General features: G+C 35.7%; 1 protein-coding gene across 1 annotated transcript in view; it reads right to left on the bottom strand.

Annotated features, from left to right (window-relative positions):
• Positions 1-27,749, bottom strand: part of DMXL2 (Dmx like 2) — a 54,172-nt gene that overhangs the window by 5,042 nt on the left and 21,381 nt on the right. Inside the window, exons 13-40 of the mRNA XM_065642020.1 lie at positions 26,815-26,936; positions 25,725-25,814; positions 24,319-24,436; positions 23,829-23,948; positions 23,128-23,355; positions 20,701-22,380; positions 20,284-20,394; positions 19,381-19,550; positions 18,025-18,122; positions 17,698-17,863; positions 16,480-16,744; positions 14,661-15,760; positions 13,370-13,561; positions 11,739-11,815; positions 10,926-11,056; positions 9,994-10,242; positions 8,260-8,441; positions 7,768-7,898; positions 6,712-6,797; positions 6,264-6,465; positions 5,111-5,228; positions 4,253-4,315; positions 3,770-3,856; positions 3,574-3,695; positions 2,694-2,832; positions 2,026-2,086; positions 1,812-1,939; positions 200-277 (exon numbers count right to left, since the gene is read on the bottom strand). Coding sequence (XP_065498092.1) covers positions 200-277; positions 1,812-1,939; positions 2,026-2,086; positions 2,694-2,832; positions 3,574-3,695; positions 3,770-3,856; positions 4,253-4,315; positions 5,111-5,228; positions 6,264-6,465; positions 6,712-6,797; positions 7,768-7,898; positions 8,260-8,441; positions 9,994-10,242; positions 10,926-11,056; positions 11,739-11,815; positions 13,370-13,561; positions 14,661-15,760; positions 16,480-16,744; positions 17,698-17,863; positions 18,025-18,122; positions 19,381-19,550; positions 20,284-20,394; positions 20,701-22,380; positions 23,128-23,355; positions 23,829-23,948; positions 24,319-24,436; positions 25,725-25,814; positions 26,815-26,936 — 6,314 coding nt within the window. The remainder of the gene's footprint in view (positions 1-199; positions 278-1,811; positions 1,940-2,025; positions 2,087-2,693; positions 2,833-3,573; positions 3,696-3,769; positions 3,857-4,252; positions 4,316-5,110; positions 5,229-6,263; positions 6,466-6,711; positions 6,798-7,767; positions 7,899-8,259; positions 8,442-9,993; positions 10,243-10,925; positions 11,057-11,738; positions 11,816-13,369; positions 13,562-14,660; positions 15,761-16,479; positions 16,745-17,697; positions 17,864-18,024; positions 18,123-19,380; positions 19,551-20,283; positions 20,395-20,700; positions 22,381-23,127; positions 23,356-23,828; positions 23,949-24,318; positions 24,437-25,724; positions 25,815-26,814; positions 26,937-27,749) is intronic.

Genomic DNA, 27,749 nt, shown 5'->3' on the forward strand with positions numbered 1-27,749 from the left:
TGGTTATTGTACAACTAGTTTTCCGAAGATGTATCATTGAAACTCTACAGTTGTTTTGATAAAGTGTGCCAATAAAAAAGCAGCAAAATCAAAAATGTGTCTGTGAAACTCTTACGCTATTGGCCTCTCTGAAGTCTCAAAGACTTAACTTTCCTCTCTAAAAGGAAAAAAAAACCAAACAATGATTCTGTGTACTTACCAAATAGGGCTTAGGATTTGAGGTGGTTTGGTTTACTTGCCAGATACTCAGAAATCCTTCACCATCAGCAACACCACACTGCAAGGAACGAACTGTATTTATTAAGCATAATGTACTGGTTACTGGGTGCTTACTTCATGACAGTAAACAGCTGACTTCAGGAAAAAAAAACACCTAAAACACCAAACCATTGCCTGCACATTAAATATCAACAACAATGATTGTCAGGTAAAGAAAAGTAGTTTAGAAGCCAAACGAGTTCATTGCTGATTGCTTAATGATTATTTAATGATTTCTTTCTACATACCTAACTCTTTTCTGGAAATGGAGGCTTTGGAAGCTTATCTTTCAAGTCCTAATTTTAAATGCTAAAGCTTACAGAGGCATCATTACTCCATTACTCTTCTTGAAAATGTTTAGTAAAGTAAGAAGCATGACAGCGTGCCATAAAAGCATTATAAGAACAATTGTCGAAGGACTGTAAGATACCATGAATGGTAAACTGAATTAAATTTGTTAACCAAAATGCATAACAATACTGTATATTCTATACAGCATATTCTATAGCTATAAACATTTAAAAATTTTTTTAGAAATATTTAGAATTTTTTTTTGTATTTTCTCCTTTTAGTCACGTTTCATGAGTCCCACCTGAGTGACCTCCATGTGAAGCAGTGGGGACAACCAGTACATCTTAATTTCTTAGTTAGCATCTCATGAGAATCAGTTTTATGATTGCAGTATCTCAAAACATAATCAAACCGCTATTTAAAAAAAAAAAGTTTAAATGAGTTTTTATGCTACCTGAAAATAGGTATGCTGGAAGATACTTTGTATTTCCAGCTATTCCTAGATGTTGAACTTTTGCTGTTTTATAGCTATCTTACAGTCACGTCCAAACTCCTTTAATCCACTTTTTATGGCTTCTAACTGTAATGAAGCTAAACAGTTTATCAGTAAAGTGCAGACAAGACCTGCTAAAGGAACAGAATGGGCAAACATGAAAAACTGAAAAGGTGGGTATTCCTCCCAATTTCTTTATTTGTCCACTCTGTTTTCTGCATCTCGTAAACCTCACAGAGTCATTTCTGGCCAAAGTGTATGGTTCCTTTGTACTCTCTGCTCTCCACTGTACTGGAGTATACTTACATTCTTCAACTAATAGACTGTCTTATATGTATCTTTTAGGTCAAAACTTTATCTTGGCCAGAATGCAAAGTGTGAAGCACTTCTTGAAGACCTGTGCCTAGACTGATACAAGTTTGCTTCTACAAAATAAGTAAGCTCAATATCACTTTCAAATGTTAATTTTAAAAGGTCACCACACAGGAACAGAGATTTCAGAACAGGGAGAACAAAGAGTCTGAAAATGCAGCAAATGGCATATAGGATAGCAGTATGAAGGAAAAGAAAGGAGAATAGGGCTGAGTGTTTATTACAAAGCTTCCATATGCAGCCAAAGTGAATGAGATGATACTCCTGATGCCATCATTCTAGGACATCTTAACAGTTTTGTGTGTCACCAGTTAAAACTGTTTTACAGGTCACAGCACAACCATATGTTTCCTTGTGAAGAAAGAAAAAAAGGAAACATCCTAAATGTTGTACTTACCTTATTGCCCTGGGAATTGAAATACATTCTTGTAACCCTGGCATTCCCAGCCTGCCGGAAGCAAACCAATTGCTGCGGCCTTGTCCACTCAAACATTCGAACGCTACCATCTTGTGCTCCTGTGAGATCTGAGATTAAAAGATAGATGTTCGTTAATACTGTAGTATTTCACAGAACGTCATCTCTTCTATACTAGTAAGTGTGAGTCACTTACAATACTGATGGACTGGATGTGAAGCCATTCTCTTGACATTATTCAGATTTCTTTTAATGAGCTTCATATAAAAGAAATAAAAAATAGTTTTGAAGACAAGACATAAACACGCTCTTCAATTTTGTTTATACTACTACATGGTGAGTGTCCCCCAGTTAAAAAAAGCTTGTTAAGCTAACATCATTTGCATCTAATTGCGTTCAGTTGCAGCATAGTATATAAAGCCTATTTATGAGAGCTGGTTTAGACATGGAAGTTCAAATAGTATTAATATTCTATTATACAAAGAACTTAAGCATGTGCTGATGTGCATGCTTTTGATATTAGTCCCCATGCAACAACTGAAAGTTTGAGATTGTTCTGGTTTTGGTTGGCTTTGTTCATTTGTTTGTTCTTTTGTTCCCAGAAACTCCAGGTCCTACCTGAAAGCTCCCATGAGAAAGAGAAAAACCTGATTGTCCGATTATTTTCTATGTCACAATAAATCTATGCCACAATATACAAGAAAATGCTTAGTTTGGCCTCCTTTTTGGCCAGGTCTTGGTCATTGTAGGCCTTTTACGTCAACATTGAATTAACAGTATGACTAATGCAAACTAGGTCTCTCTACTAAATAATCCACTAAAAAACTAACAGTCTCTTGAGCTGCATGCAACAGAAGTACTTACCACACCAGCTCCAGTGCTAGTTTGACCACTGCCTAACCATGGCATAGATGAAGACGGTTGTATCTGACTCACTCCAAAAGACGGTGCAGTTGACTGAGTTAGTGTTGTGGTAGAACCACGAAAGTCAATATCATCAGAACTGTAAAAGAACAGCATTGTCCTGCTTTAAACAAATGTTTCTTTGCTGCCAATGTTGTCAGCTTATCTCATTGTCAAGAGCCTAATGGTAGTGGGTAGAGGAAGTGATGATAATGAGACAATGAATTGATAATTCCTGCACTTATGTTGTACAAATGCTTTCAACATGCTCCAAAGCTTTTAGTGTTTAACCTCAAGAGACAGCAGATAGATGTTGGGACCGTAAGCTCTTTTGAGAAGAATATTGTTGGAATATTCCTGATCTGCATGTCTATACATATATCTATTCTGTACAATGGAGTGTGGTACAGGTGGGTGCTTGTTGCAGCTGATACATCTACAGTTCTCAGCACAATAATGGAGAAGACAGGAATTGAGGCTGTTGCATTTACACAGCTAGCCTCAGCTCCCACAGCTGCTCAACACTGCAATGATGCAACTGCAGTATTGGTAAGGTAGCACTTCCTTTATTAGCTTATGCACCATGGGACTTTACGTCACTGAACAGTGCAGATGTGCCCAAAATGCTCAAACCCTCAAAACCTTAGTTTTTCCATGTGTAAAGCAAAGACAGTAACATTCTTTGGCCTTCCCTAACTCTTTTGTAGAGCAATCTAAAACCTACTGAAGAAGAGTAATTAACTTTTTTTTTGTATGATCCACTTGTGCTTACACAGGTATTATCTATGCAGACTCACAGTTAACCAATACTCTCAATATAACCACAAAGAAACAATCCTACCTCTTAGACTCCCTGTCATATTCTTCCCCAATCCATATAAACGACTGAGCAGCCAGTAGAGCTGAAATATCAAGTTCCTGAACATCATGTGTAGATGCCAAAACAATTTCATTGCTGTTTGCCTGTGCAGCACAAATAGAAAATTTATACTATCATTAAGACTTTTTGTATACTTATTGTAATATTCAAGGCTTACCTTATTAACTGCAAATGCCATTATCATATCTGATTCTTTGTGAATTATTTTTGCTTTTCCTCCAGGGTAGCCAAGATCTGCTTCAACCTACAAAACATTTATAAGGAATTTCAATTGTCATGAAACTCCATTTTGTAGAGGTACATTCAGACTGCAAAAATCTATACAAATTTCATGCAAGAAAAGTTCAGTGGCCTCAGCATTGTTCAGGAAGCTAAACTTTAGACTTCTCATACTCTTTGGTGTTCTAGAAGCCAATATGTTATATTTGAGTGTGAGAAACACAAAGCTGTGTGTGCAATACTATTTACAAGGTGTTCACTCATCCCAATTATTAGGACATCCAAAGTTAATTCAGTGATTAAAAGCCTGACACACAGACTACACAGAACATACAGCTTCTGTTAGTCACATTAGAGAAAGAAAAGCCAGTTCCACAGAACTTTTAAGAATGTGCTAGAGGTTTGGGAGAAGGGATACTACCTTGGTTTTGTGATCTTCTGCTACGCAGTTTTGTTTGACCTGCTCCACACGATCTTCTACAGACTACATAACATCACACAGTCACAAACACAAAACACATGCACAAACAAATATAAAAAAAGAATGAAACATTCCAAACTAGATTTTAAAGGCCACTCTGTCAGTAAATGATGACAAATGTATTTTAAAATTTTTATAAAAGGCACAGAAACTAAGACAGGAATCTAAACAAACTCACTTAAAATGTAATGCCTCCTAGATGAACACAAAATGTATGATATAGTAAATAAATGGAGGAGTAATACACACACGAAGTCCATACTTACAGGAAGTCTTAAAGATATTACCCAGTATATTTATTTCCCATGGTACTTATGTGTTGGTTTAAATTTTCAGTTACAACTCATTACAGTTGTAACTGGTACAATTCATAAAGCCCCATATTATATATTGCTATATAATATTAATTTTATATGTATATATTACTCATGCATATATACATATACAGAAAATAATAGCTCATTTCTTTTTCAATGTGACGCACAAAAACAATTACATGAAAACTCAAATTTATTTACTTATTACTCTTATTGCAAATGTTCTGTTTCTTTATTCGGACAGTGTTCAAATACATAAAGGTAAGGTGAGATATGTCATCTAAAAATATTCAGTTCAGTTGGTATTTCAATAAACAACATGACAGTCATGTTGATTTAAAAAAAAATCCCAACACTGTTAAATGAAAGAAAGGAAATTGAAATGCCAACAAAAATGGAAAGAGAAATTAAAATACTGAAGAGACTGAGGAACAGTTAGAATTGAGCTTTCTTGTAAAAAAAAGTTACATCCTTTGTTTACCTCACTTTGTTTTCTTTTCTTTGTGAATATATATCTTATGAAAGTCTCCTGAAGAAGCTCTTGCTTCACAAGAAAATGCCAGAGCCTTTTTGCTGGAAGAGCTGAAGAATCCTTTGATCTGGATGACATGGGAGGAAAATTTTCAAAAAAAAAAAAAAGAAAAGGAGAAAGCTGTAATGTAATTAAGAGTGGACAAAAAAATAAAGACTCTGTGAATTACTTTAGATGAAATTCCAGTTTGAAGAAAAGCGAAGTTTAATGTCTAATTTGTTCACGGCAAATATTGAGAGATACTTTTTTTCCTTGTATTTTTTAAAAAAACACAATATGTTACTAATTTCCAAGTATTACAGATTAGTCTGCTGACTTGCATTTACAGTTGCAGCCTACTAAAACTGCTTTTATTATTGGAATTATGCTGGCCCTACAGAATTTCATTACATATTTCTTTCAGTATTGAAAAGAATTCTCAAACATTTGGCTCATATATGAGACAAATAAAATTCATTGCCTCGGATTTGAGGACAAATATTTCTAAAGAAGCAGGATATGTTTGTATCTTATACCAGTATCAACCGTGCAAATCCAAAGTCATGTATAGTGAGCAAACCTAAAGTTGTATTTTTGTATATTGAAAAAAGCAAGCTATTTCTGAGCTGAAAACATGGTCACTATCTGCATTTAAAGATACCTGCAAGCATGACATTGGTCTAAACTAAGGGGCATTGTCTTTACAAGGACTGTACTACAACTTTTTCTCTCTCCTACTCCTGCGATCTGCATGTATGATATAACTCTTTTCTTTTGTTGCTGAGGCAGGGTGGGAGACAGCTGCTACTGGAGGAACAGTAAAAGAAGCTGAATAGGGTCTTCCCAGCAGCAGCCGTTGGCCTTGGTTTGTTGTCCACCAAGCTCTGTTCTTTCCTTTTTATTTTCCTTTCTTGCTGCAGTTGTGAAAGGTGTAGCAAAGTAAAGGCTGCTGCGGGAGACAGCTGCAGAAGGAACAAAGGGATGTGGGAAAGTGGTTTCTGTAAAGAATTGGCTAGAACTAAGATCTAGCCAACCTTCATTTGGCTCTTTAACTTCAGGTGGAAATACTCTTTAGTATTTCTATGATCAAAGAATGTGTTTTTGCTAGGAAAAAAATACTTACTTGAATGGTGTATTTTCAGGTTCAATCATTGCTTTATTGCGGAGGATAGCTGGTCCTGCACCTACGCCAAGGTCACTAGGGTAAGTATTGATGTAGTTTGGTGGCGGGCCTTCAAATTGGTCCATTCTGTCTTGAAGAATCTGTTCCCAGTGTTCCAAATTTTTTATTACAGCAATGCCCAATGGTGATGTCACAGGTAGATCTAAACAGAAATATTAATAAATTAAGCCTTATTAAAAAAAGTTAAGTTAATTAAGTTACAGTGTCTATAAAAATACTAGAATAATATAACCATCAAAAAAAAAATCTTGACAGGAAATGTACTTGTTGGCAATTGTAAAAAATAACACATTAAATTATTTAAATTTAAAAATGAAAGTTAAAAAGCAAAGTCCGACAGAAGGCCACTTATACTGAAAGCTGAAGTGTGAAGCAGCATTTAACGTACCAGTGAATTCCAGACCAGCAATGGGAAAGAAGTTCTTAACATTGTGTAGAACTAATTTTACCATGGTCAGATGAAGAAGAGCCCAGCTGTATAAAAAGAATAGATTTAGTTGTGTTAAAACAAGATTAACATAGTTATCTGCAGAATATTTTTCACTTCCTACCAAATACATAGATCAGAAAAACTGTGTAGATGGTTCACTGAGGTTTACCTGACAGGTAGAGAAATACTTATTTATCAGCTATGCAACACAAGGGTGCCTCTGAGGGCACGTCTCTGTAACAGACAGTATCCCCTTCTCTCTGTTACAACTCCCAGATTATTTTACTCTTCCCGCAGGTAAAAGGGTGGGCATGCATGAGCCTCTGCAAGACTGAGAATTAAGTACTAGTGCCCTAAAACACCTCCTGAAATTCTCCATTGAGAAATCATGATGAATACAGAAAAGACACTACTTGAGTTTGGCATTCATTGCAGAAGCTTTCACACTGAAATAATCTCACAGATATTAAAGATACAAATCCTATACAGTACAGTTGTAAGGGTTAATGAGAGGCTTGAAGAATGCATAAAAGAGACATTTTTCTCCATTATTATAATACTGAGGTAATCCACTTTATTTCATTTTATCTTGCAACATTTTCTCTTTTAAGTGTTCTATTTAATCTGCTCCTCATTCAAAAACTAAAGATCATACTCGAATCAGTGGTCTAAAACATCATTCTATAGCTGGCATTGTGGTACCTTCATTTTATTTCTATCTTAAAAATGAAGATAGGAAGGATTTTAGTTGTTTTTTTCCCCCTCCTCAAACAAAACACAAGACACACAGCTTTGAATTCCAAATCCAGTTTTTCTGGGCAAGTAAATGGGGAACTGTTACTGTGATGTGAATTTGTCACTTCTGTAATCCTATTGCTCCAGATAAGTCTGTCCACAGTACTGAAATTATTTGACTTCAACTGGAGGGTGCAGAGGATCTGTATTTTCTGTAATCAGGAAGAAAAGGTAAGCACATGACATAATTATTCTAAAATAGTGGCAACTTCTGCTAACCTGTAAGAACTGGCATCTTTATGTTCCTGGATCTGTACATCAGAGAGGAAAGCATCATCTTCTTCCTCATCACTGTGAATGCTTTCATCTGAATCGTATATAACACCGCTGTCTGATAAAGGAAGAAATGGCTGCAATGCAAAATAAAAGTCCGCTATAAAAGCAACTTTCTGATCTCTCAATATTCAACTCTTATTTTAGTTATCACTGTCACAGAGTTTAAATGACAACAGCTTAACCTATAAATAGGTTTCCCTAAAGCATAAACAAGTAGCAAGGAGAAAAGTGTTAATCTCTATTATTGACAAGAGACATGCTTTGAAAGTTAAACAATAGGCTTGTAGGCTCTTCATCTTTTTTTTATGAGGATAATATTCTGCAGCTTACTATGAAGAGCACTCAAAATCTACACATTATTTTTGTCCTTTAAAACTTAACAGAGAAAAAATATGCTTTTATGAACAGTAACTTACATTTTCCATTTTAAATTACCTTTGCCATAAAATAGTCCCACATGCTGAGCTCTGGAGGAATAAACTTTTCTTTGTAAGAGGGTCTTTCTGTGGGTACAGGTGGTGGCACAGTGCTGTCTTTTACTGGCCTTCCTGGCACTAGCATTCTCATATTAAACCGACGACGATGTTTATCCATTTCTTCTGATGGAAGAGGTGGTGCTAAATTCAGGTAATTTGAAAAGCTGATATTAATATTGCATTTTCAGAAATGGATGTATTTTATAATTGAAGCAACTAAAACTATTGTTATTGGTACTAATTTCTACTGATTCAGAAATCAAAGCCAGCCTAAATAAAGTAAGTGTAATCATACAAAGAGTTCACTTATGATAAGTTCAATAACTGTGGCATTTATACATCAGATATATAATGAGAAATACATTTTATTATGTGGATTAAGTTCTCAGGAGATGTAGCTTTTAAGTAAAAAGCTATAAGCTGAAATCTATTCTTGAGAAAACAATGAAAAAATTTGTTGAGAAATACAGAAAATTTCACTAAACTAAACTGCACAAGTAGCAGTAGTTATTCAAGATATAAGCCAAGGAACTCTTAAGATAGCAAAGAAAATTTGAATAGATAGAGAGGATTTTTGGCAACTGAAGTCTATTTTAAAGTGTTATGATTTAAAATGTCTTAATAGTTATCAATCTATTAATACAGAATTTCTTTTTCAAAGTGTTATTGACCAGACAACATTGAAGATCACACTTACTTTATTACGGAGCTATATATTTGAAAAACTTTTTTTTTAAAGCCACTACTAACACTCATCTACACTGCAAATTTTTACAAACCTTCATTACCATCCTCTGAAACATCAGAAGCTGTAGCAGCTTGCAGGTTAAAGGAAAACAGAATACATCTCAAATGAAGATAACTCATATAAGTTATTCACATTAATGTCTTGTGAAAATAACTTCCCTAAATAAGTTTTAAGTTATTCCATGAATGACAAATATCTGTAGTGCATTCTTATAATGGTGCATTGCCTCATTACTATTTTGTTTTATATTTCAGATATGAAATATCTAATTTTTGCATAGGTTTAAAGCCTATCATTGTTTCGAAAGTCTATGTGACATGATTTTCAGTATTGTTGCAGTGTGAAGTCTATGACAAATGGTTCTATTTGCCCTTGTCTCCAGAGCCTGAGTTCAATCTCCATTTCTGCTTTTCCTCATGCAATATATTAAAACATGCTCATCTGTCTTTGCAAAATTCCTGGTTTTAGTTGGAGTTTACAGATACATAAACTATTTTTCTGACAGATGAAGTTGATATTTCTTCTCTTTGGACTTGTGCAAGGTGAAATCATATCTTGCAATAGAAATTGGTTTCAGAAATACTGTTTCCAAGTTACTGCAGTCGTTAAACAATAACGTTTATCTCTCACATACAGAAAACCATAGGTATTAACACTGATTCATAATGACTTAAAGTCCCCAAAAGTTGTTATAAGTAAGCATCTAATAGTAATATTAGCAATACAATAACTGTACAGTTTTTATGCCAAATTTGAAAAAAATTGAAATGTGCTGGGTGCCATCACAAAGGACAACCACAAGACTAATAATTTTTCTGCTTTTTAATTAATATAACAGTTTTCTTGCCAGTAGATACTTAAATTCTGCTTTCTTAGTTTTAGTTTTTAAAAGGATGGAAGGTATAAAAGGCAAATCATTAGTATGCCCTTTGGAGAACAAGGTACCTGGAATATTTTCTGACTGCCTTCGAGGTTTTACAAGAAGTTTCACTCCTCCACCAAAAACAGCAGCCCACATTCGACTGTTCAAAGGATGGGCTGCTAGTCGAAATAATTCGTTACATGAATTGGTTGCAAGGGCATGTATAAGGAGACTCAGGTAGACAGCTACAACAGCTTCACAGAGCAGGATGTTTAACTTTGGTTGATCTTCATCCTGAGCTGAACTTAAGAGATTTATAAGTGAACTCACGCCTGCAGAGAGAAAAGAAGAAAAGTTCTGTATTCAATGAGTAGGAGTACAAATAGAAAAAAAGGAAATGCTTCCCCTCTACATTTCATGTTAAACATATACTAATAGCCACATGATACTTTTATTCAGATGAAACATACTATTAATACTTTTCTTAAAATCATGAAGATCAAAAAGTTCAAAAGTCTTCTTTGGTCTGGGAACCTCTCTGCAAATACTATGGGCAGTTCAGCTTGCCTGTGAAATTCCTGAACTCTTTCCCCAGTTGACCTCAAAACACAAAAGTTATGCTTGTACGCTGGGAGTAGTTGTTTTGATAGCTATACCAAGTAAAGCACAGGTGTAAGACGGTGCTGTAGAAAACTCTAACGGAAATAGCTTTGCCAGGGGGTGAGGCAGACTGGAGGAACACATTTCAGGATGACAAATAATCAGCTAATTGAGTTTATCCTAAAGATCATGGTCTCTTCTTCAAGCAAGATGCTTACCATATACAAAGTTTATTCTTATTTGTTTCGATATGTGAAAAAGTTAAATGTTTTTATTAATTTGAGAACAGAATCAGAAACACTTATCCATTTCTGATCATCCACCATTTCATCCATCGTATTACAGGACATTGAGATCACATTTTGAATGTGGAGCTGGATCAGTGGTGCTAAAAGTAACCTTATTTTTGTCTCACCAGGCCACTGAGCAGGGGATGAGTTTGGAGTTGCATGCTCTTCAATACTTTCTGTCCTCAGTCTGCGTCGATCACTCAAAAGCAGTCCTTGATAAACCATCCCTGTAAACTGATTGGCTTCTGTTTGACTGCTAAATACAAATTAATTTTTTTCTGATGAGAAAGGATTTTAGAGTATTTTTCATAACAAAGTATAGTTATATATATGAGCTTCTCATTTAATCAGAAAATGCAATATTTAAAATTCTATAGGACTGTGAAGAATTTTATAATTTAATGGTACAGAAAATAAATTTTTAATTAAAACTTGGATTGTTGCCATGTGGCATTATCGATTTTAATATGTCATATGCATAGCTCCAGATATGAAAAAGGCTTTTTCAAAAATTTTAGTAATATATTTGTTCTGAATAATATCTTTTTAATGTTTTTACAGAATTCTTTTCCAGTTCCAGTTTGGAAATTAAACTGCATGAGTCCTGACTTCAGTTAAGCTCAGATGTTTCCCCTGCACCCCTATTCAGCAATAAATGTACTGTGGAAAACAGCATTCAAATGTTTTTCAGAGGCATCCTAAGTGAGAGTGACACTAAATTTTCCTGTTACTTATTGAAAAAAAAATCTGCATGACTTGTGTTATTTTATCCATGGAAAACTGATCTGGCATATCAAAGCTAGCAATGTGTAAACTGTATAAATATCTATACCCACACAGATATTTAATCCCTTTTTTAGACATATGCATGAAGAATTTCCATTTTAGATACACAAGATTACTCCAATGTAGGACTGTAAGAAAACTTCTGGTTTTACCTGTAGCTGTGGCTGTCACATAGTGCTTGATAAATGGATGCAGAAAGTGAAGCTGCTAAAGAATGAAGTGTGTACACCTAAAATAAAAAGAGCCAATAAGCTCTACATAAGTTATATATAAATGGTGAGTAAACTACAATTCTTTCTAAACAGCACTGGAAATTTGTCCTAGTTTTAAATCAAGTGCAGGAAATAGTATCTGAGTGTTACGTTAAGTTTAGAGTACAGTACTTAGAAAATCACAACTGCCAGTTCAAGATCACTTGATTGCAGTCAAAACTTTCTAATGTTATGTTAAGATAATTAACTTTTCTGACACAGAACTGCCCCAATGAATGAGTATACTGAAGGAGTGATAAAGTATGTCCTGTTACAATAATTAATTTGATAGAATGATTCCTGGAAGCCTTATTATATAACAATGAACTTTAATACAGTAGTAGTTGCTCAATATGCACGAAATATAAAACTTTGTGTAATAATTGTATGATTCTTTTATTTATAATCTCTTTTGTACCTCAATTATGTGCTTGCAAATTTCCGGAAGTCTCCAGGAGTAACAAGAATAATAGTCTGTTATTGCCTCACAATACAACAGAAATACTCCAGTTCTTAAAATAAAGGAAATGCAAGGTTTCTTGGAAAGTCTGATGCAATCCACAGCGTGAAGAAAATGGTACTATCAATCTGTTAAAAAGGTAGACTTGAAACTCACCCTATGTTCATTTCCATTTTTTCCTACTGTCTTTCCATTTAATCAAATGCTAGACCTCAGATTAAAGCTATGACTTATCTAAAGTCATTTTGCAGTTAGGCAGTGTCAGCTCCTCTTTCTGAATTCTCTTTTAAAAGAAAATGCATGTGAAGCAGGAGTTTTTAGAGTAAGAAAGAAGCTTGCTATAGCATAATGCAAAAGAGATGTAAACAAGCTTTGGTTACAGTTCTAGAAGCTTAACTGCCTTGCAGTGGGACAACTCATTTAGTTTCCTAATTTTTCCCTACTTTCATTTATTCAATAGAAATTCAAATTTTAATGAGTATGAATTTAAATGTACAAAGAATGATTTACCTTCTTACTAATTAACTGTGTCATAGTTTTAGACTGTCTGGCTTTTTTCCCCCTCTACTGAATCTGAACAGAATTTATTCACCCCAGAATATGGACTTAGATAAAGCAGTTCACCACAATTCCGTTAAAAAGCAGTACACTCAAGGAAATTCATGCTAGAGTAAGTTTTATGATATCTATATTAATAGAAAGTTACAATGTCAGTCTCCTACCTCTGCTTTCATTAATCTCCCTACAGCATTTGACCGCAGTGATAATTAGTTAACTTATATGATCATGTTATTTAAGAGCCAAGAATTCAGTGTTTTAGCATATGTCCACATTTGGAATAGTTTCCTGAGAATGACCAGAATTTGGATGAAAGGGAACTAACCAGATTCAAAAGGATGTCAGAAAGCAAGTGGTTAACTAACATTTTCAGTTCGCCAGACTTAAAGGGAGGAGGTCAGTACTGTAAAAGGGTAAGTGTTGAAAAGTTACCTCAAACGCCACATTTTATTTTCCATGCTCACTCCTCACTTCATAAAAAAACATTTAGCGTTTCCTGAAAGTTTTTCATTACCTTGACATCTTCAATATTAGGATGAGGTGGTGATTTCATCTGCACAATAGTGTAAAGAATATCATGGATGTGGTTGTTTAAATACAGCACAGGATTAGCTATCACCGTTTTTGTGGATGCTATGCTTGCAGAAAGCAACGGTAGCGTTGTGGGTAAGGGAAGTGGAGACTGAAGTTGTTTTACAGTAGTTTCCTGTTTAAAAGAAAATATTGTATTTAAAATTATTGCTTTGAGGAAAAAAGTTTAAAAAAAGATAATTTTCTATCTTAAATATTTTTCCAGGGTTATTTATTCTCTTCTACTACTATCTACTCAGTACAGACGTGATTTTTACTGTGACTGATGTCAAAAGTAAATTCTCAATTACTATAATAACACATATCAGACCTGATAGCCAACTTTGCTGAAACACTTTTTGATTTAGTGCAGGAAGAGTATGTTTGTGTAGTTCATTAGGAAGTGTTTGGATTGTCTATTAAGAAACACTAACTAAAAATGCACTTGCTGTAGCATGAGTTGATGTAATACTCACTGGTCTGAGTCTAATAACAGTAGTTAAATTTGCACTAATCTGAGTTTCTCAAGTGGAAATGAAGAGGTTTTTTTCTTTCTTCTTAAAAGAGTGTGCTAAGCCTTGTACCACCAAACAGTTGCCTACTGCTCCTATTTGAGATGTGAGAAATGTAGGACTAGAGCAAGTTAAATGACCTGCCCAGTATGAGATTATCTGCTGTAGCTCAGTTTAGTCATTAATATTTGCTGGAAAATATCTCTTTTTGTATGAAATAAATGTAGATAATGCCATAATATAGTAAAAGGGAGCACTATCCTGTCTATTTTGGTATTATTTGTTGAGCCTTGCAGCTAAGATCCCATTCCTTTTAGCTCCCATGCATGATTTGCAGAGGTATAGGGAATGAGATTGTCATATTTCAGCAATCATGAATTTGATTTATTATATAGGTACCCCAAATATTGGGATCGAAATTATAGTTTAATTGGAACACACCTATAATGCTGCAGCTGTAATACAAACATCAACATTTATATTCCATAATTATAGGTAGCCTAATCCTCAGTGTCATATAACAGATTCTTAAGAACCAAATAATCAGGATGTGGAAAACAGCACAGTTAAATACCAAGTTCCTTCCCTGAGAACATTAAAATGATCTTGACCATTAGACTTGCAGAACATAAGAAGCATATATTTAGGCACAAACTTTAGCATTTGACAAAACTGACAGTCCAGAACTGTTCACATTTGTGAAATTTGTTGAATTTGTTTTACCTGCTGTGACTCTTGCAGCAAGAACTTCAGCTCCATTCTTACAGATGCCAAACCACCACCTTGTGCCCCATGAAGACTACAGTAACTTAGGAAAACTCTTAGAAGAGCTTGGTTCTTCTGCAGCCACCACTTTCGTCTTTCAGCATGTTCTCGTTTTGCTTGTAACCTACGTCTTTCTATCTGGTGCCTTTCATATGAACCAATGTCTGGCTTATCTATAATATCATCGTGATCAAGTAGATCCCCATTTACTTTGGTATATGTTTTACAATAGTCTTTGCCCCCTGCATCATGGTTGCATATTTCATGCATAGCAGCAATCTCTTTTTCAAGCCAGTTGTACAGCTGAAATCTGAGCTTTCCTCCATCTACTTCATAACCTGTAGCCAAAGTCCGCAGTTCAGTCATAAGGATCTTCAAACAGGCTCTAAACTTCAGTTGTTCAGCAATAACATCAACCTCAGTGTCTCCTGCATCAGAAATCTCCTCCTGCAGTGTTTGTGAGATGTTGGTGTCTGAGGTTTGCTCATCATCTTCTCCACTCTTAGATTCAGATTTTGAGCTTTTCATCATTATCCCAACATCCTTGTCCTCTTCATCAGACCCATTTTTGTCTTCACCCCAATCAAGAGTAAGGGGCTCATCATCAAATTTCACTGCTGGTTGACTCCAGTCAAACTGTGCTGAAGATTCAAGAGTATTCTCCAAAGCAAGGGAAGAGGCAATTGGCTTCGACCAGTCTATATCACCACTTCCAGCACCATCCCTCAAGGCTTTGGAATCTGAAACACCAGCCTGTATTGGAGGACTAGATGAATCTTTCTCTGCAGCTACAGTAGACTTTTTTCTTACTTTTGGAATTTTGGAAAGGACTTCAAGTGCTAGTACAGGACAGCCCACTTTAAAATGAGCATTTGCAGTAGTGAAGAATAGTTTTCTTTCTATAAGATTAATTTTATCAACAAAGCTTTTCTCAGTTTTCAGACCTAAGGTGGCCAAAGTCCCTTCTGGTGAGCTGAAGTATCTTCGGATGAGCAAAGGGTGAGTCCGAAGATAATTGTAAAAACTGAATACCACAGGATTGCATGACTTGACAATAACTGAGGGATTAAACAGATACGACATCTATTGAAAATGGCTTTAAAATGGTATTAATCTGGTTTGCAATGTTTCCTGCATTACAGAGATTTGTCAAAACACAAAACCAAAGACAGTTTTGGGTCTAGTTGCCAAAACAAAATGAAATAATTACTTATTCCCCACAAAAAGATTAAAGGAATGAGCTGGATAAGTAGAAAGATACTAAATTCTCTCATTTGCCTGAGTGTTACATTCTACTCAGCTATGCCTAAAAAAAGCTGGGATGATCAGCCAGGTAGAGATTTCCTCAGGGGAGGGAATATGCCACAGAAACCTACATTAATCTCAGAGACAGAATAGGAAATCCTGCTAGAACGCTGCTAATTCCTGGAAGCAAGAATGAGAATTGAATCCATCAGAATAAAGACTAGCCAGCAATTCAGCAGTAGAGAGGTATTGTAGGGAAGTACCAAACAAAGAAGGCCCTCCTGAGCTTATCTGACAGCAGAACTAAGTTTAATACTGGGCAGTTGGAGACAAGGCCTTGGAAGAAATTGGAAAATATTTATTTATTTATTTTTAAGAAGAAGAAATTATTGAGTGTTATAGATAAGCCAATTAATGATTTCAGCATAATGGCATCTCAGGAGAAGGGACTGCATACATACAGAGAAAGTATTTTTCCTTCTCTACTTTGTCTTCATAAGTTCATCCTATCAGACTAATGATTTTCCCTTACCTGGGTTTTCATCATCATCTTTAGGTGTTTGTTCCAATAACGTGTCCAGTGCTCTAGTGTAATCTTTCATTATCCAGTATGCAATGCTTCTCAGAAATGGATCAGAATGCAATTTAGTACAGTTGAACCCAGCTCCATCCTTACGGCAACCCAAAATCTTTTCATAAAGAATGGAGGTGTATGTGACAGAGGTTTCAAACTCAGATTCATATAAACGAGCAATAACCATAGCCAACTGGATGTCTTCCATTTTCTCAAGGCATACCTATGATAAGAAGTGGGGAAAAGGTTGCTTTATTAAGGAAGATTGTTCTTTAAAATAACAATGAAGTGAATAGCAATTTATGTTTACAGAACAGCTAACTTTTTTCTTATATCTGTTCTTTAAAGTATATATTACTCTTTGGGTCAAAAATGTGGTAAGTGATATATATCTAAGTAAGATATCTTATTGCATGTTTGGAAAGAGGTGTACTTTCTATTTCAGGAAGTATAATACGTGTAGCAGTATATCAGCATGTCAAAAATTAACATGGCAGAAGATACAGATTAACTTCCAAATTTAAAGTTAATACATTACTGGTAAGATATTCTTTACACAGCCTCATCTGCAGAATTACATCTCCAAGGAAAAATCTTTGTCTTTTCAGGTAAAGACAAACATACTGCATATAAACAGGTAGGATAACTAGGGGTTCTCTAATTCCCATTCTCTCCTGAGAGGTGCTGCTTAGGTTATGATCCTGCTTACAGGTCTCACCTCCCTTGTGGCAGGCAACATCACAGCTCACTAAAAAGGGATCCTAGGCCTGCTTCAGAAGAGAACTCTGACTTCCTTTTTTACTTAATGTTGTAACAAGGTCATGCAGAATAGCTGAAGGCTAAACAGGCTGCTACAGCTTAACTGTGCTGATCAAACAGGAAGTTTTGCCAGAAGAGTCATGGCTGGTATTCCCAAGAGTGCTTCCACTGAGGACTGATACATAACATCTGAACAATTATTCAGGCCTTCAGATCAGCTCCCAGGCGGCTTTTCACAGTGTTGTGGAGGTAAATGGTATGTCTGCAGGGCACAAAGAGATCACGTGTAGACATACCATATCATTTGTTCTGCCACAATTTGTGAAAAGACCATCGGAGAACAGCTTGTAAGGATACAGTTACATAGTTCAAATTAGTAACTGAAACTTAATTTCTCAAAAGTGGAAAAGTGGATACCTCTATAGCATCTTTCAGTGAACCTGCTAGCAAGAAAAATGCAGCTGATTGTTCAAAGCGTTGTTTTCCCAACAAAGCAAAAGCATTTTTTAAAGCAGCTTTGCGCCATCTATCTTCACTGAAGTTGTGGCTGAAAAAGGCAGTCATCTTTTCATCATGCTGGGATCTGCATAAAGAAATGCAATGTATACAACTATTTATTATATAACCTTAGCATACGACCACTTTAACAACATCACTTCAAATAAACTCTCATCCTGAATGAGTTCTGCTTTGCATTCCTGGTTCAATTAAGATTTCATCAAACTTAGAGTTAACAGAACTCACCTGAAGAGACCCCACACCACTGCCTTTTTCTTCATAGCAAGGTAAAAAAGTGCAGCATCTAAGGCATCATTATTCCTCTGGAATGAAGCTTTTGCAACCTGTAGTAAATAAAACCTCCTTTTATTACTGAAAATATAACGGCTGCTTTTACTTAACTCCCTCTGTCAGGGAGGACAGTCAGGTGACTGTATTATTTCTACAAAGCAACAGTAATTTCTGTCAGAATGTTTTATTTACATGTGACAGCTCTCATTGCACTGCAAATGTTCTTAAGAGTCAGAAAAGCAGCACTACTGCAGATATTAACCCCTCTCAACACAGTGGGACAGTAACTCATACTATTATGTGAGATTCCTCTCGCAATCCATAATTTAAACCTACTTAAGCTAACACAAGTATTTCTTTAATGAACACTTTTTTTATTTTATATAGGACTCAGTGATATAATTGCATTTGATTTGGAGTAGCTGGATGATTAAGCTTCACTCCTGGATCCTCTGAGTACCCTGTAAGTTTTTAAAATGTATTTTTACAAGAGATGACTTGGAAATTTAGTAAACTAGTAAGTACTTCTGTTCCTCAGAGATTGCATTATTTGCTGTAACTCAAAGCAAAAGCTGGTGATGATTCAAATCCAGCAGACTTCGAGTTACAATAAAGCTGAAATTCTTACTTTCGTAAGGATTTAAATCTCAATGGTACCTACGGGAAATAGTTTTAAATATTATCTCAGAAATATATTGCATTTTATCCATTGTTAGACCTCCCATAAGACAACTCTGCATGGAAATTAGTTGTGTTATTTTGGTTTTACATAATATAGGTGCATATTTCCATAAAACAGTAATTTTGTGACTCTTCAGATGAGTAAAACCTGAATTTATTTGCATTTCAGATCCTTTTAGTTTTATAGTATTCTTTTATAAAATATACAAAAATTGCAAAGAGACCCTTTATATAGTTTTTATTGATTAATATTTTAGATATATTTCTTAAATAAAACCCTCTACTGAAGTCAAAGCATAATTCCCTGTTTCATCTGTAGATGCATACTGTCTCATACCTGAAAACAAGACTCTTCTTAAAATAGAGTACTTAATATGATCTTCAACATACTGTTAAATATGCAGCAGGGGAGGAATTAGGTGCTGCAGAAATGGCTTTTTCCCTAGGTCCAGTTTTATTATATCTTACTATTGAATAACAAAACTTGTAAGCCAGGAGTACCAACATCAGCTGTGCAAACTCCTGGGTGGGCTGGAGTACAAAGAAATCTGCTGCACGCAAGTCACCGTGTGTATCTGTTGAGGCACACCTAACAGCATGGAACTACAATCTGCAAGCAATAATGAGTACCTTCTCAATGCATCTTCGGAGGGTGTTGATATTCCTGACCCACCAGCCAATACCCATAGCTCTTAATTCAGACCACTGCGGGTCTCCCTTTTGGATAGCTGGAATCATATTGATCAACTCCTCCTCAGCCTCAGAATGAAAAGCCCATGCAAAATGGCAAGTAGACAGGCCTAAACAATAACATAATAAAACTGAGAAGATTAAAACTTGTTAATAAGTAAATGGACTATGTCAGACATGCAAAGTGTGATCTCCAGCCGAAGAATCATGTAGACCTGACAGAGGCTGCTTGACTCAACGTGAATATCTTTTTGCTTTCTAGGGATGTCCCCTCTTTGGTGCTTCTGTCCTTTTCCAGTATCCCATTTACATATGTACTAGAGTTGTATGGTGAAAGACTGAAGAAAAATTATTCTATTGCCTTAGAGGCAGACCCATTCTGGGCCAGAAACCTTTCTGTCTGCTGTTAGGTGGTAACTTGATTTTCTTTCCTGTATTTCACAACAGCATTTACTCCAATTGAGCAAGGGAAAAAAACTGCTGTGATGAAAATAAGAAAACAATCTTTAAGATAAAGACATGCTCATGTAAAGCAACATCTTCATTCCTCCAGCAAAAAAATGAAATATATATACAATCTCTATGTTTTGTTGTTGGGGAACTTACTCATGCCTCAAACTGAATGGGGCAGAATCTTACTCTGTTCTGGAACTACACTTTTTTGCTATTCACAGTGCATGGAGGGAAGCACGTACTAAGCCTTTACAAGATAAGGGCTTCAACAGAATAATCTAAAATTAATATGCAGATAATGGAAATACTGTAATATTATAAAACAAATACAGCCAGATCCTGTTAGCTCAAATGGATCAAATGAAAGCAACACTTTGCTCTAAGAATTACCTTGGTGGAGTAGCTGAACTCGATACAGAGGTGGAAGTGATGTCAGAAGGCAGGTGTGCAAGCGCATAGCCAACAAATATCGTAAGCCACATTCATCCAAGGTATCTCTTCCTGTGAAATACAAAATATTGACTTTTGAACATGCAGGTGACTACAGGAGGCATATAGACAACTTGTCATATGCAGTGTGTGAGGAAAGTATGTTTCTAAGAACTTTCTGAGAACCTGAATTACAAGTTATTTATTATGTATGAAATATAAGCAGAGATTTATATTTAAGTGTTTTTTCTTTTACCGTATCTAACGTGAATAACTGATGCTAGTTTTCACCTTTGTTATCCCAAAATACCCAAGGACAAAGTTTACCTTTGCTAAGAAGAACAAGAGTGTTAATTGAATAATATGTCAGTTACTAACCTGAGTAATTCTTATCTCTGTTCTCATCTAGCTCAGTGCTTGTCATGGCCACAGTGTCTGCCAAAGCGACAAGGAACATCTGCTCCAGTCGAGTGAGGCCTGGCAGACTTGAGTGCATCAGGTGGCTTGAAAGGACACTCGCATGTTCTCGGCCAAAGTAAGTTGGACCGTACTGTGAGAGATTAATAACTTTGGATTTACTCTCCCTCTTTTCAGGCTCAAAATCAATAAAGTCATCAGTTGTAACAGGCTGAATCTGGAATAGATCTGAGTACTGATCCTCTGTTTTTTTCTTAGCATGGTCTTCAGAGCCCTGAGGTATTTTAGAAGTTTCTTCAGAAACATAAGTAGCATCTTGATCTGCAGCAAGCAGCGCGTACAGTGGCAGCGGGGGAATCGAGTCTATCTCTGTGTAGTCTCGAGTACCATCTTTTCCAGCTGTGATGGTATCCTTCGCAGTACTACCACTTACACTAATGGTGCGAGAAAGATGGCGTTTGGGACCAGTTCCTTCTCCAGCTTCTGTGTCTTTAACTATTGCAACTTCTCCTGCAATACATTTAACTAAATGTGATAGAATGGCTTTGGCTCGGCGAACTTTACCCAGGTCCATAAGTTCTAATAACTGGGTTGGATGATACTGAGGGAGAGTAGGTGAAAGAACATGAGCAGCTTCAAAAAGGCCACCATCCTGAATTACAGTTGGAGTGCCAAAAACATCATCCACAATACCTGCCCCATCAATTACACTGGTCTTCTTTGCTATCAAGCTTGTTTTGAGTGGATCTTGTGTTGCTGAGTCTTCAGTAGTAAAAACATCACTTTCTGCATCACCAAACTTGACAGTGTGTTTCCACTGGGCATAAACATGCATTTCACAGTCCATTCCCACTACCAGTATGCCGTCTCTCACCCAAGACAGAGAAACAGGCAGTGAAGGAGTGCCATCTACGGATGATACCAAATCAATTGATCTAAGCAACACCCACTTCGACTTTATACCTTGTTTTATGCTACCACCTAGTGGTAAAGTAATGACAGCTACTCCCTCTTTACTGCTTGTTTGATCTGTTACAATTCCCGAAAGTCTTCCATACATGAAGATGTTGGCACCGACTCCAACTGTCAATATATGTGAGCCATCTTCTTTTGATACCCAGTCCAAATGCACCAAATGCTTGATACTCGGCACCAGGTATTCATCTTTATTCAAAAAAGCATCTGATTTACTGTAAACAAATAAATTACTATCTACACTGATCCTTGAATCAAGTACACTTCCAACCTTAACTAAATCATCCAGATGAATTGTCTGTTCCAAAACCCATTCTGATCCTCCTGTAGACTCACATTCAAGTATACAAACATGCATGGAAAATTCTTTGGAAACAAAACCATTATGCTGTATTGGTTGTTTGTATGCTACTGCAAGACGTCCTGTATAAGAACAGCTCACAGCAACTGGCCTTCCTACTATGCTCACTGTACTGCTGTTGTCTTCTCCTTCATCATTCATTAAAGGCCATTTTCTCCAATGATATGTTTCACTTTCTTCATTTTCGCTGTTTAGGTCTGTCTCTACAGTACATCTCCAGAACCGCACTCTGTTGTCTGAACACGCTGTTACTATCAAATAAGGTGCAAGGCAGACTGGGTATATCGACGAAGAACTCAAGTGACCTGAAGTTAGAACAAACATATTTACTTTTAGTAATATAAACTAAAAGGCCCATATGAATGAGGCAGACACAGCACTGCCTAACTACTGATAGAGAAATTTACAACCTAGTATTATTTTTCTAATTTGGAATTGAGTAAGGGCAAATGTATTAACACTGATAACAGTATTGCAGCTTGAACGTCACTAATCAGCTGCAGTTCCAGCCACTATTCCAAGGAGATAAGATTGAATTGAACTCATTCCGAAGAAGCTAGAATAATGAGAACACAAAGATTTAATCAGAAGAGATTAAAGATATTGAGATTAGGCTCATGTAGCCTATCAAAATGAAACCTAAGACAGAAGGAAAAAAAAAAAAAATAAAGACAGGAGAGACACAGACATACAACCAGAAGAAGGGGTAAGTGCATCAGGTAAAAAATCCCACTATATACCCAACATATTAGCGCTGGCAGGTGAACAAGTGGGCATAAATCGTTCATTAACAAGTTAAGACTAGAAGTTTCCAACTACTAGAGCAGTAAGTTTCAGGAACAGCTTTGCTGTGGGAACTTGGTACATTTATGAAAAGTTAGCATGACATGGACACAATGATTTATTTGAGAGAGCCTTTTTAAAAAGTCCCGTGTTCCCTGTTTCAGTAAATCAGAATGTGATAGGCTGAAGATATCTCTATATATCTAGAATTGTATGAATCAAGAAGTAAACTAATGGACCAACTGTATAGAAAGAAGTATTAAGTTTACCTGCTGAAGGAGTTGCTCTTATTACTTCTACACCAACAGGAAGATCCAGAGGTTGGCTGTACACAAGTCTGGAGCTCAGAATGAGTTTACTAGCAGTCTGAAGATTAGCAATTGATGAAGATCGTGGAATGGGACTTATGCCAGGTGATATATCTGGAGAAGAATCCACAGTCTTTTGCTCAGGTACAGTAAGTTTATTCTCTGATGAAGTAGCTTCAGTTGGTTTTGCTATATTAAAAATAATGGTCAACATTGTTAAAAAAAAAAGTCTATAAGTAAGGACAAGGCATGAATATCCTATAATTGGTTTTATTTTTCTAAGCAGTGCTTAAGTTACACAGAAAATAGTTATATGACATGCAGGCTGCATTAGTTTTATTGCACATTATGAGTCTTCATTTTGAGATATCCATAACATTCTGAAATATGGATAGTTTAAAATGAATCCAGTGCTTAAGGATGTTACTCATCCTATCAACAAGATTTTGTATTGCAATTAGCGTAGAATGCAACCAATGTTTGTAAGGAACCTGACTGCTTATATTGCATTGATAAATTATTCCAAGGATTCCTGACTTTGAGGCTTCTGCTTGACAAAGGTGACACAATTTGTTTTAAAATAAACCACCACAGTTTAAGTTTTCTTTCACGTTATTTAAAATAAACGTCTGTCTCTAAGAAAATTACAGTCACTCACTCACCTAAACAGGCTTGCACAGATTTGAGATGAAGATGCCACATCTGAAGAACAGAGCAGCCATTACTGTCTTTTTCAATTACTACTAGGTAGAACTTTTCTGAGAAAGGTGGTGGACGATACCCTGTAATTTAAGCATATTATCACTATCATGAAGTTTATGTTCAACGTAAATAATTTTCAGTAACAGAAGACTCTCTAAAAACTGATACTAAAAAAACCTTTTTATATACACATTTTAATTTATCACATATAGCATTTTGAAAAATGGACTTTGTCATATGAGTTAAAATGTTTCACTGAGGAAATTAGAATGTCTTTGTTTAATACTGCTACCACGTAAACAATTAATATGAGCAACATGAAACAGCTGTTTTACTGAATTCTACAGATTCTCATTGAGAATGAACTAGCATATGCCAGCTAGATTGCAATATTCTTTAAGAACATTTTTGGTACCTACTTCATTCACATTAGTTATTTTGATGCTATACCTTGTGATGGCTGGAAAAATATCTCAGGTTCCTTCCCTTCCACATCTTCCTTATGTGGTTTGTATCCCAAAATGAAGTCTTCTTGAAAGACATGAAGCAATTGTGTGTTTGAGCCATACTGAAATATTAAGCCACAGTTATACTTCCAGAACAGTATAGCAACATTTTGTACCAATGCAATTATTTCTTTAGTGCAATCTAGCTACCGATGAGGATCACTTTCTTTTATAATTTTGAAAATTATTTTAATGTATCAGAAGAAGTAAACATTTTCCTTTTATATTGAGAACATATTCTAGAACCTGCTGTTTGTACATTCAAATAATTTAACTTTGCCAGACAAATTCTGTAATAACATTTTTGCTGCAGTTATTGACAGATGACTTAGTATCTGATTGGATTTGATTTCTTTAGGTGTTGAATAAATGACAGTGGCTAAAACTCTTAGACTTTATCCCTTTTCAGTGGGAAGACATTGTCTGCAGTATATTGCTTGGTAAATCTAAAAAAGGGAAGGAACCGCAGATTTTCCTTCTCTCTGATACCTCAACAGCTGTCCTTCCTGACAGCAACAAATTTCTTTGCAATACCTCCACCTCTCTACAAAGGAGGCTGCTGGCAGTGAAACCCTTTCCTGCAGGCAAGGAAAATATGTCCCACAAAGACAGCGATGGCAAAGTTTTCAAGTTGCAAAACACCCTCTTTTTCCAGAGAAACACGGAGAGTATTCCCTGTATTCATATATAAAAATTCTAGAAAAAATATTTTGTAAATCTGAACTTAAATTTGAAGATCCTATGTGATTAATACTTAAAAGACATGGAAATTTATTGACAGATGGAGAATTGGCTGCTTCCTAACAGAAAACAGCACTGAAACACGTATGATCAAAGTAACAGTGAGTAAGAACAAGGTGTAATAATACTACCTTCTCATTGTTTGAAATGTATCGCTGTGTTAGTTAACACAGGAAAATTTGTCTTACAAGACAGGCAAAAAGGTCATATATGGCTATGATTCCTACACTTTGGAATAGTTCTGGCTCGTTTTTAGGTTTGGGATTTTTTAGTGTTGTTCATTGTTGTGTTTGAGTTTGAGGAGAATGTTATTTTTTTTCTTTGAGTTATGATGGTTTGTAAACCAGTCTTTAGTTTTATTTTAATAAAGACGTATGCTTAGAAAATACTGGTATACTAACAACAGGCTTTCAGCTCCTAGCAGCTAAACAAAAGTTGTCTGACTAATACATTCAAGGTATCTCAATATTCACATAAATTCAAGGCAGTCATCATCCCTATGGAGGAATGTCACCTCTTTTCCCTCTTTTCAACAGATTAGGTTAATTAACAGACAAAGCTATTAAACACCTTTATGTGATACCCTTAAAGCATTAACCATTTATTTACTTTGTTAGTTATTGCATCAAGTTCAATAATGCATCCTGGTCGAGCAGTAGATTGTTGGCTCACAATGTTAAACACTTCTCCAATAAGTTTCTGAAACAGAGAAAAGAGTTAATATATTTTTCCTTCAGACAGAAGGAAATTACAGTCATTTACAATAAACTGATGCCTTAATTTTCCTTGTTGGCATAAACCATAACAGACTTCTTCCTGTTGTCATTTTGGCATTTATGAATAATGTGTTTATCAAGACTTTTGAGCTGTTGTGAGTCTGAAGCTATTCAGCAGGATAGCGCACCAGTTTTTATGGAAACGAAATGTTGTTTATTTAAAGATTTATCCTTTCATAGCATAACTTAGTATCTATGCCATGAGAAATGCAAATATTTTGCTTCACTTTTGTTTAAAGCTTCAGGTTTTGTCACAAGAAGTAAAAAAAATTTAAAAAATTTAAAAAAAAATCAGTATAGCTTCTATATAAACTGAATGCTTTATTGATTTTTGCTGGAATGTCCCCAATTATTGCTCCTAGAACAGATTCCTCAGACTGATCTGAATACTGAAAGGCTGTATCTTGCAGGTTATCTTATAAAATAACAGAAGAATGGAAAAAAAGAAGAAAAATGTGCTTCTTTATATAACATACAAGGTGAGGCTTTGCTTGAAGTCACAGAAATGAAAGATAAAGGATGAAAAAATTGCTTGTTAGAGGAAAAAAAAAAGCCCTAATACTACCCTTAGCAATAACCTGCCCTAATTCTCCTCCTATCCCACCATCTCTAGATATAAATGTAACTTAGTGGATAGACCTAAGTCTTGTTCTTCTGTCTTTATCCTTCCGTTTGCTCTTGACTCCCCTCTTTTAAGAAGACAAAAAAGGAAATCCGATTTTTCCTTTCCCCACCTGCTACAGGTTGGGGAAATTTGTCAGGGAAATTTTCAGTCCAGCCACTTTTAGTAGTAATAGCTGTATGTCTGTCTGCTTATTCTATAAATTTATACAGAACCTAAGACAAGACAGGCCACTGGAGGGGAAAAAAAAATACCTTAATTTTATTTTAATACTTTCAAACTATTGCTACATAAAACTTACAGATGATTCGGGGTCAGATAACTCATCTAGAAGTTTTCGTGCATCTACAACAGCTTGATAGAGTCTCAGGTTTTTGCCATCAGATGCAACAAAGCATGCACTAGCAGAGTTGCAGTATGTGCCTAATAGAAAACAAAAATATTCTAGTTAAAGAAAAAAATGGCAGTCAAATGGCATCAGGTAGTCTATTACAACCCAATTCACACAATCTAAGTATATTTCTAACATAGTTTTCATAAAGTACTGAAGCAAAACAATCTAAGCTAATGTGTGCATTAAACCACCATTATTTAAACTTTAAAATAACTCCCTTTCTGCTCATTTATGTAACTAAAACTCCACATGCAAAAAACAGTATGCAGTACACCTAAGGGAACGCTGCCATTCCTTAAAATGGTTGTGTTCTCTTCACTGTCACCTCCAAGGGGGTGCTCGGGAGGGCCAACTCAAGCTTCCCCAGGTTCTCAGAGCCCAAGGTAAAACTGTTCAGAAAGGTTATGCTAGCTGTAGTGTTTCCCCTTGTTTACTCTCTCTAGGCTTTTGGATAAAATTAGTATTTCCTTCTACTGTCCAGTTAAAAGTGCAAATATAAAAGTGGAGGAAGAAATACATCTGCAGTAGTGCATAACGTAGGAAAAACTGTCACAGAGTGTCTTTATTGCTTCTCTACATTATATAGAACAGCCTTGACACAAGTTTTTCTGTGCTGATGTATGTTTTTCTCTCACATCATAAGAGGGAATCACCTTGTTATTTGTGTTTAGAAGACTTCGTGGGATTCAGACAGCACAGAATGTTACTATGTGAGCACAGAAAATTGATTTATCTTAAAATCAAAGATATGTTATGCATTTATTAAGCGTATTTAGAATTTTTAAGGTCGTACAGCATCTCTGACACCTATTTAATCATTGCAAAGGTCAGGCTGGCCTTAG

Source organism: Caloenas nicobarica, chromosome 10 (genome assembly GCF_036013445.1).
Source record: "Caloenas nicobarica isolate bCalNic1 chromosome 10, bCalNic1.hap1, whole genome shotgun sequence".
Lineage (NCBI taxonomy): Eukaryota > Metazoa > Chordata > Aves > Columbiformes > Columbidae > Caloenas > Caloenas nicobarica.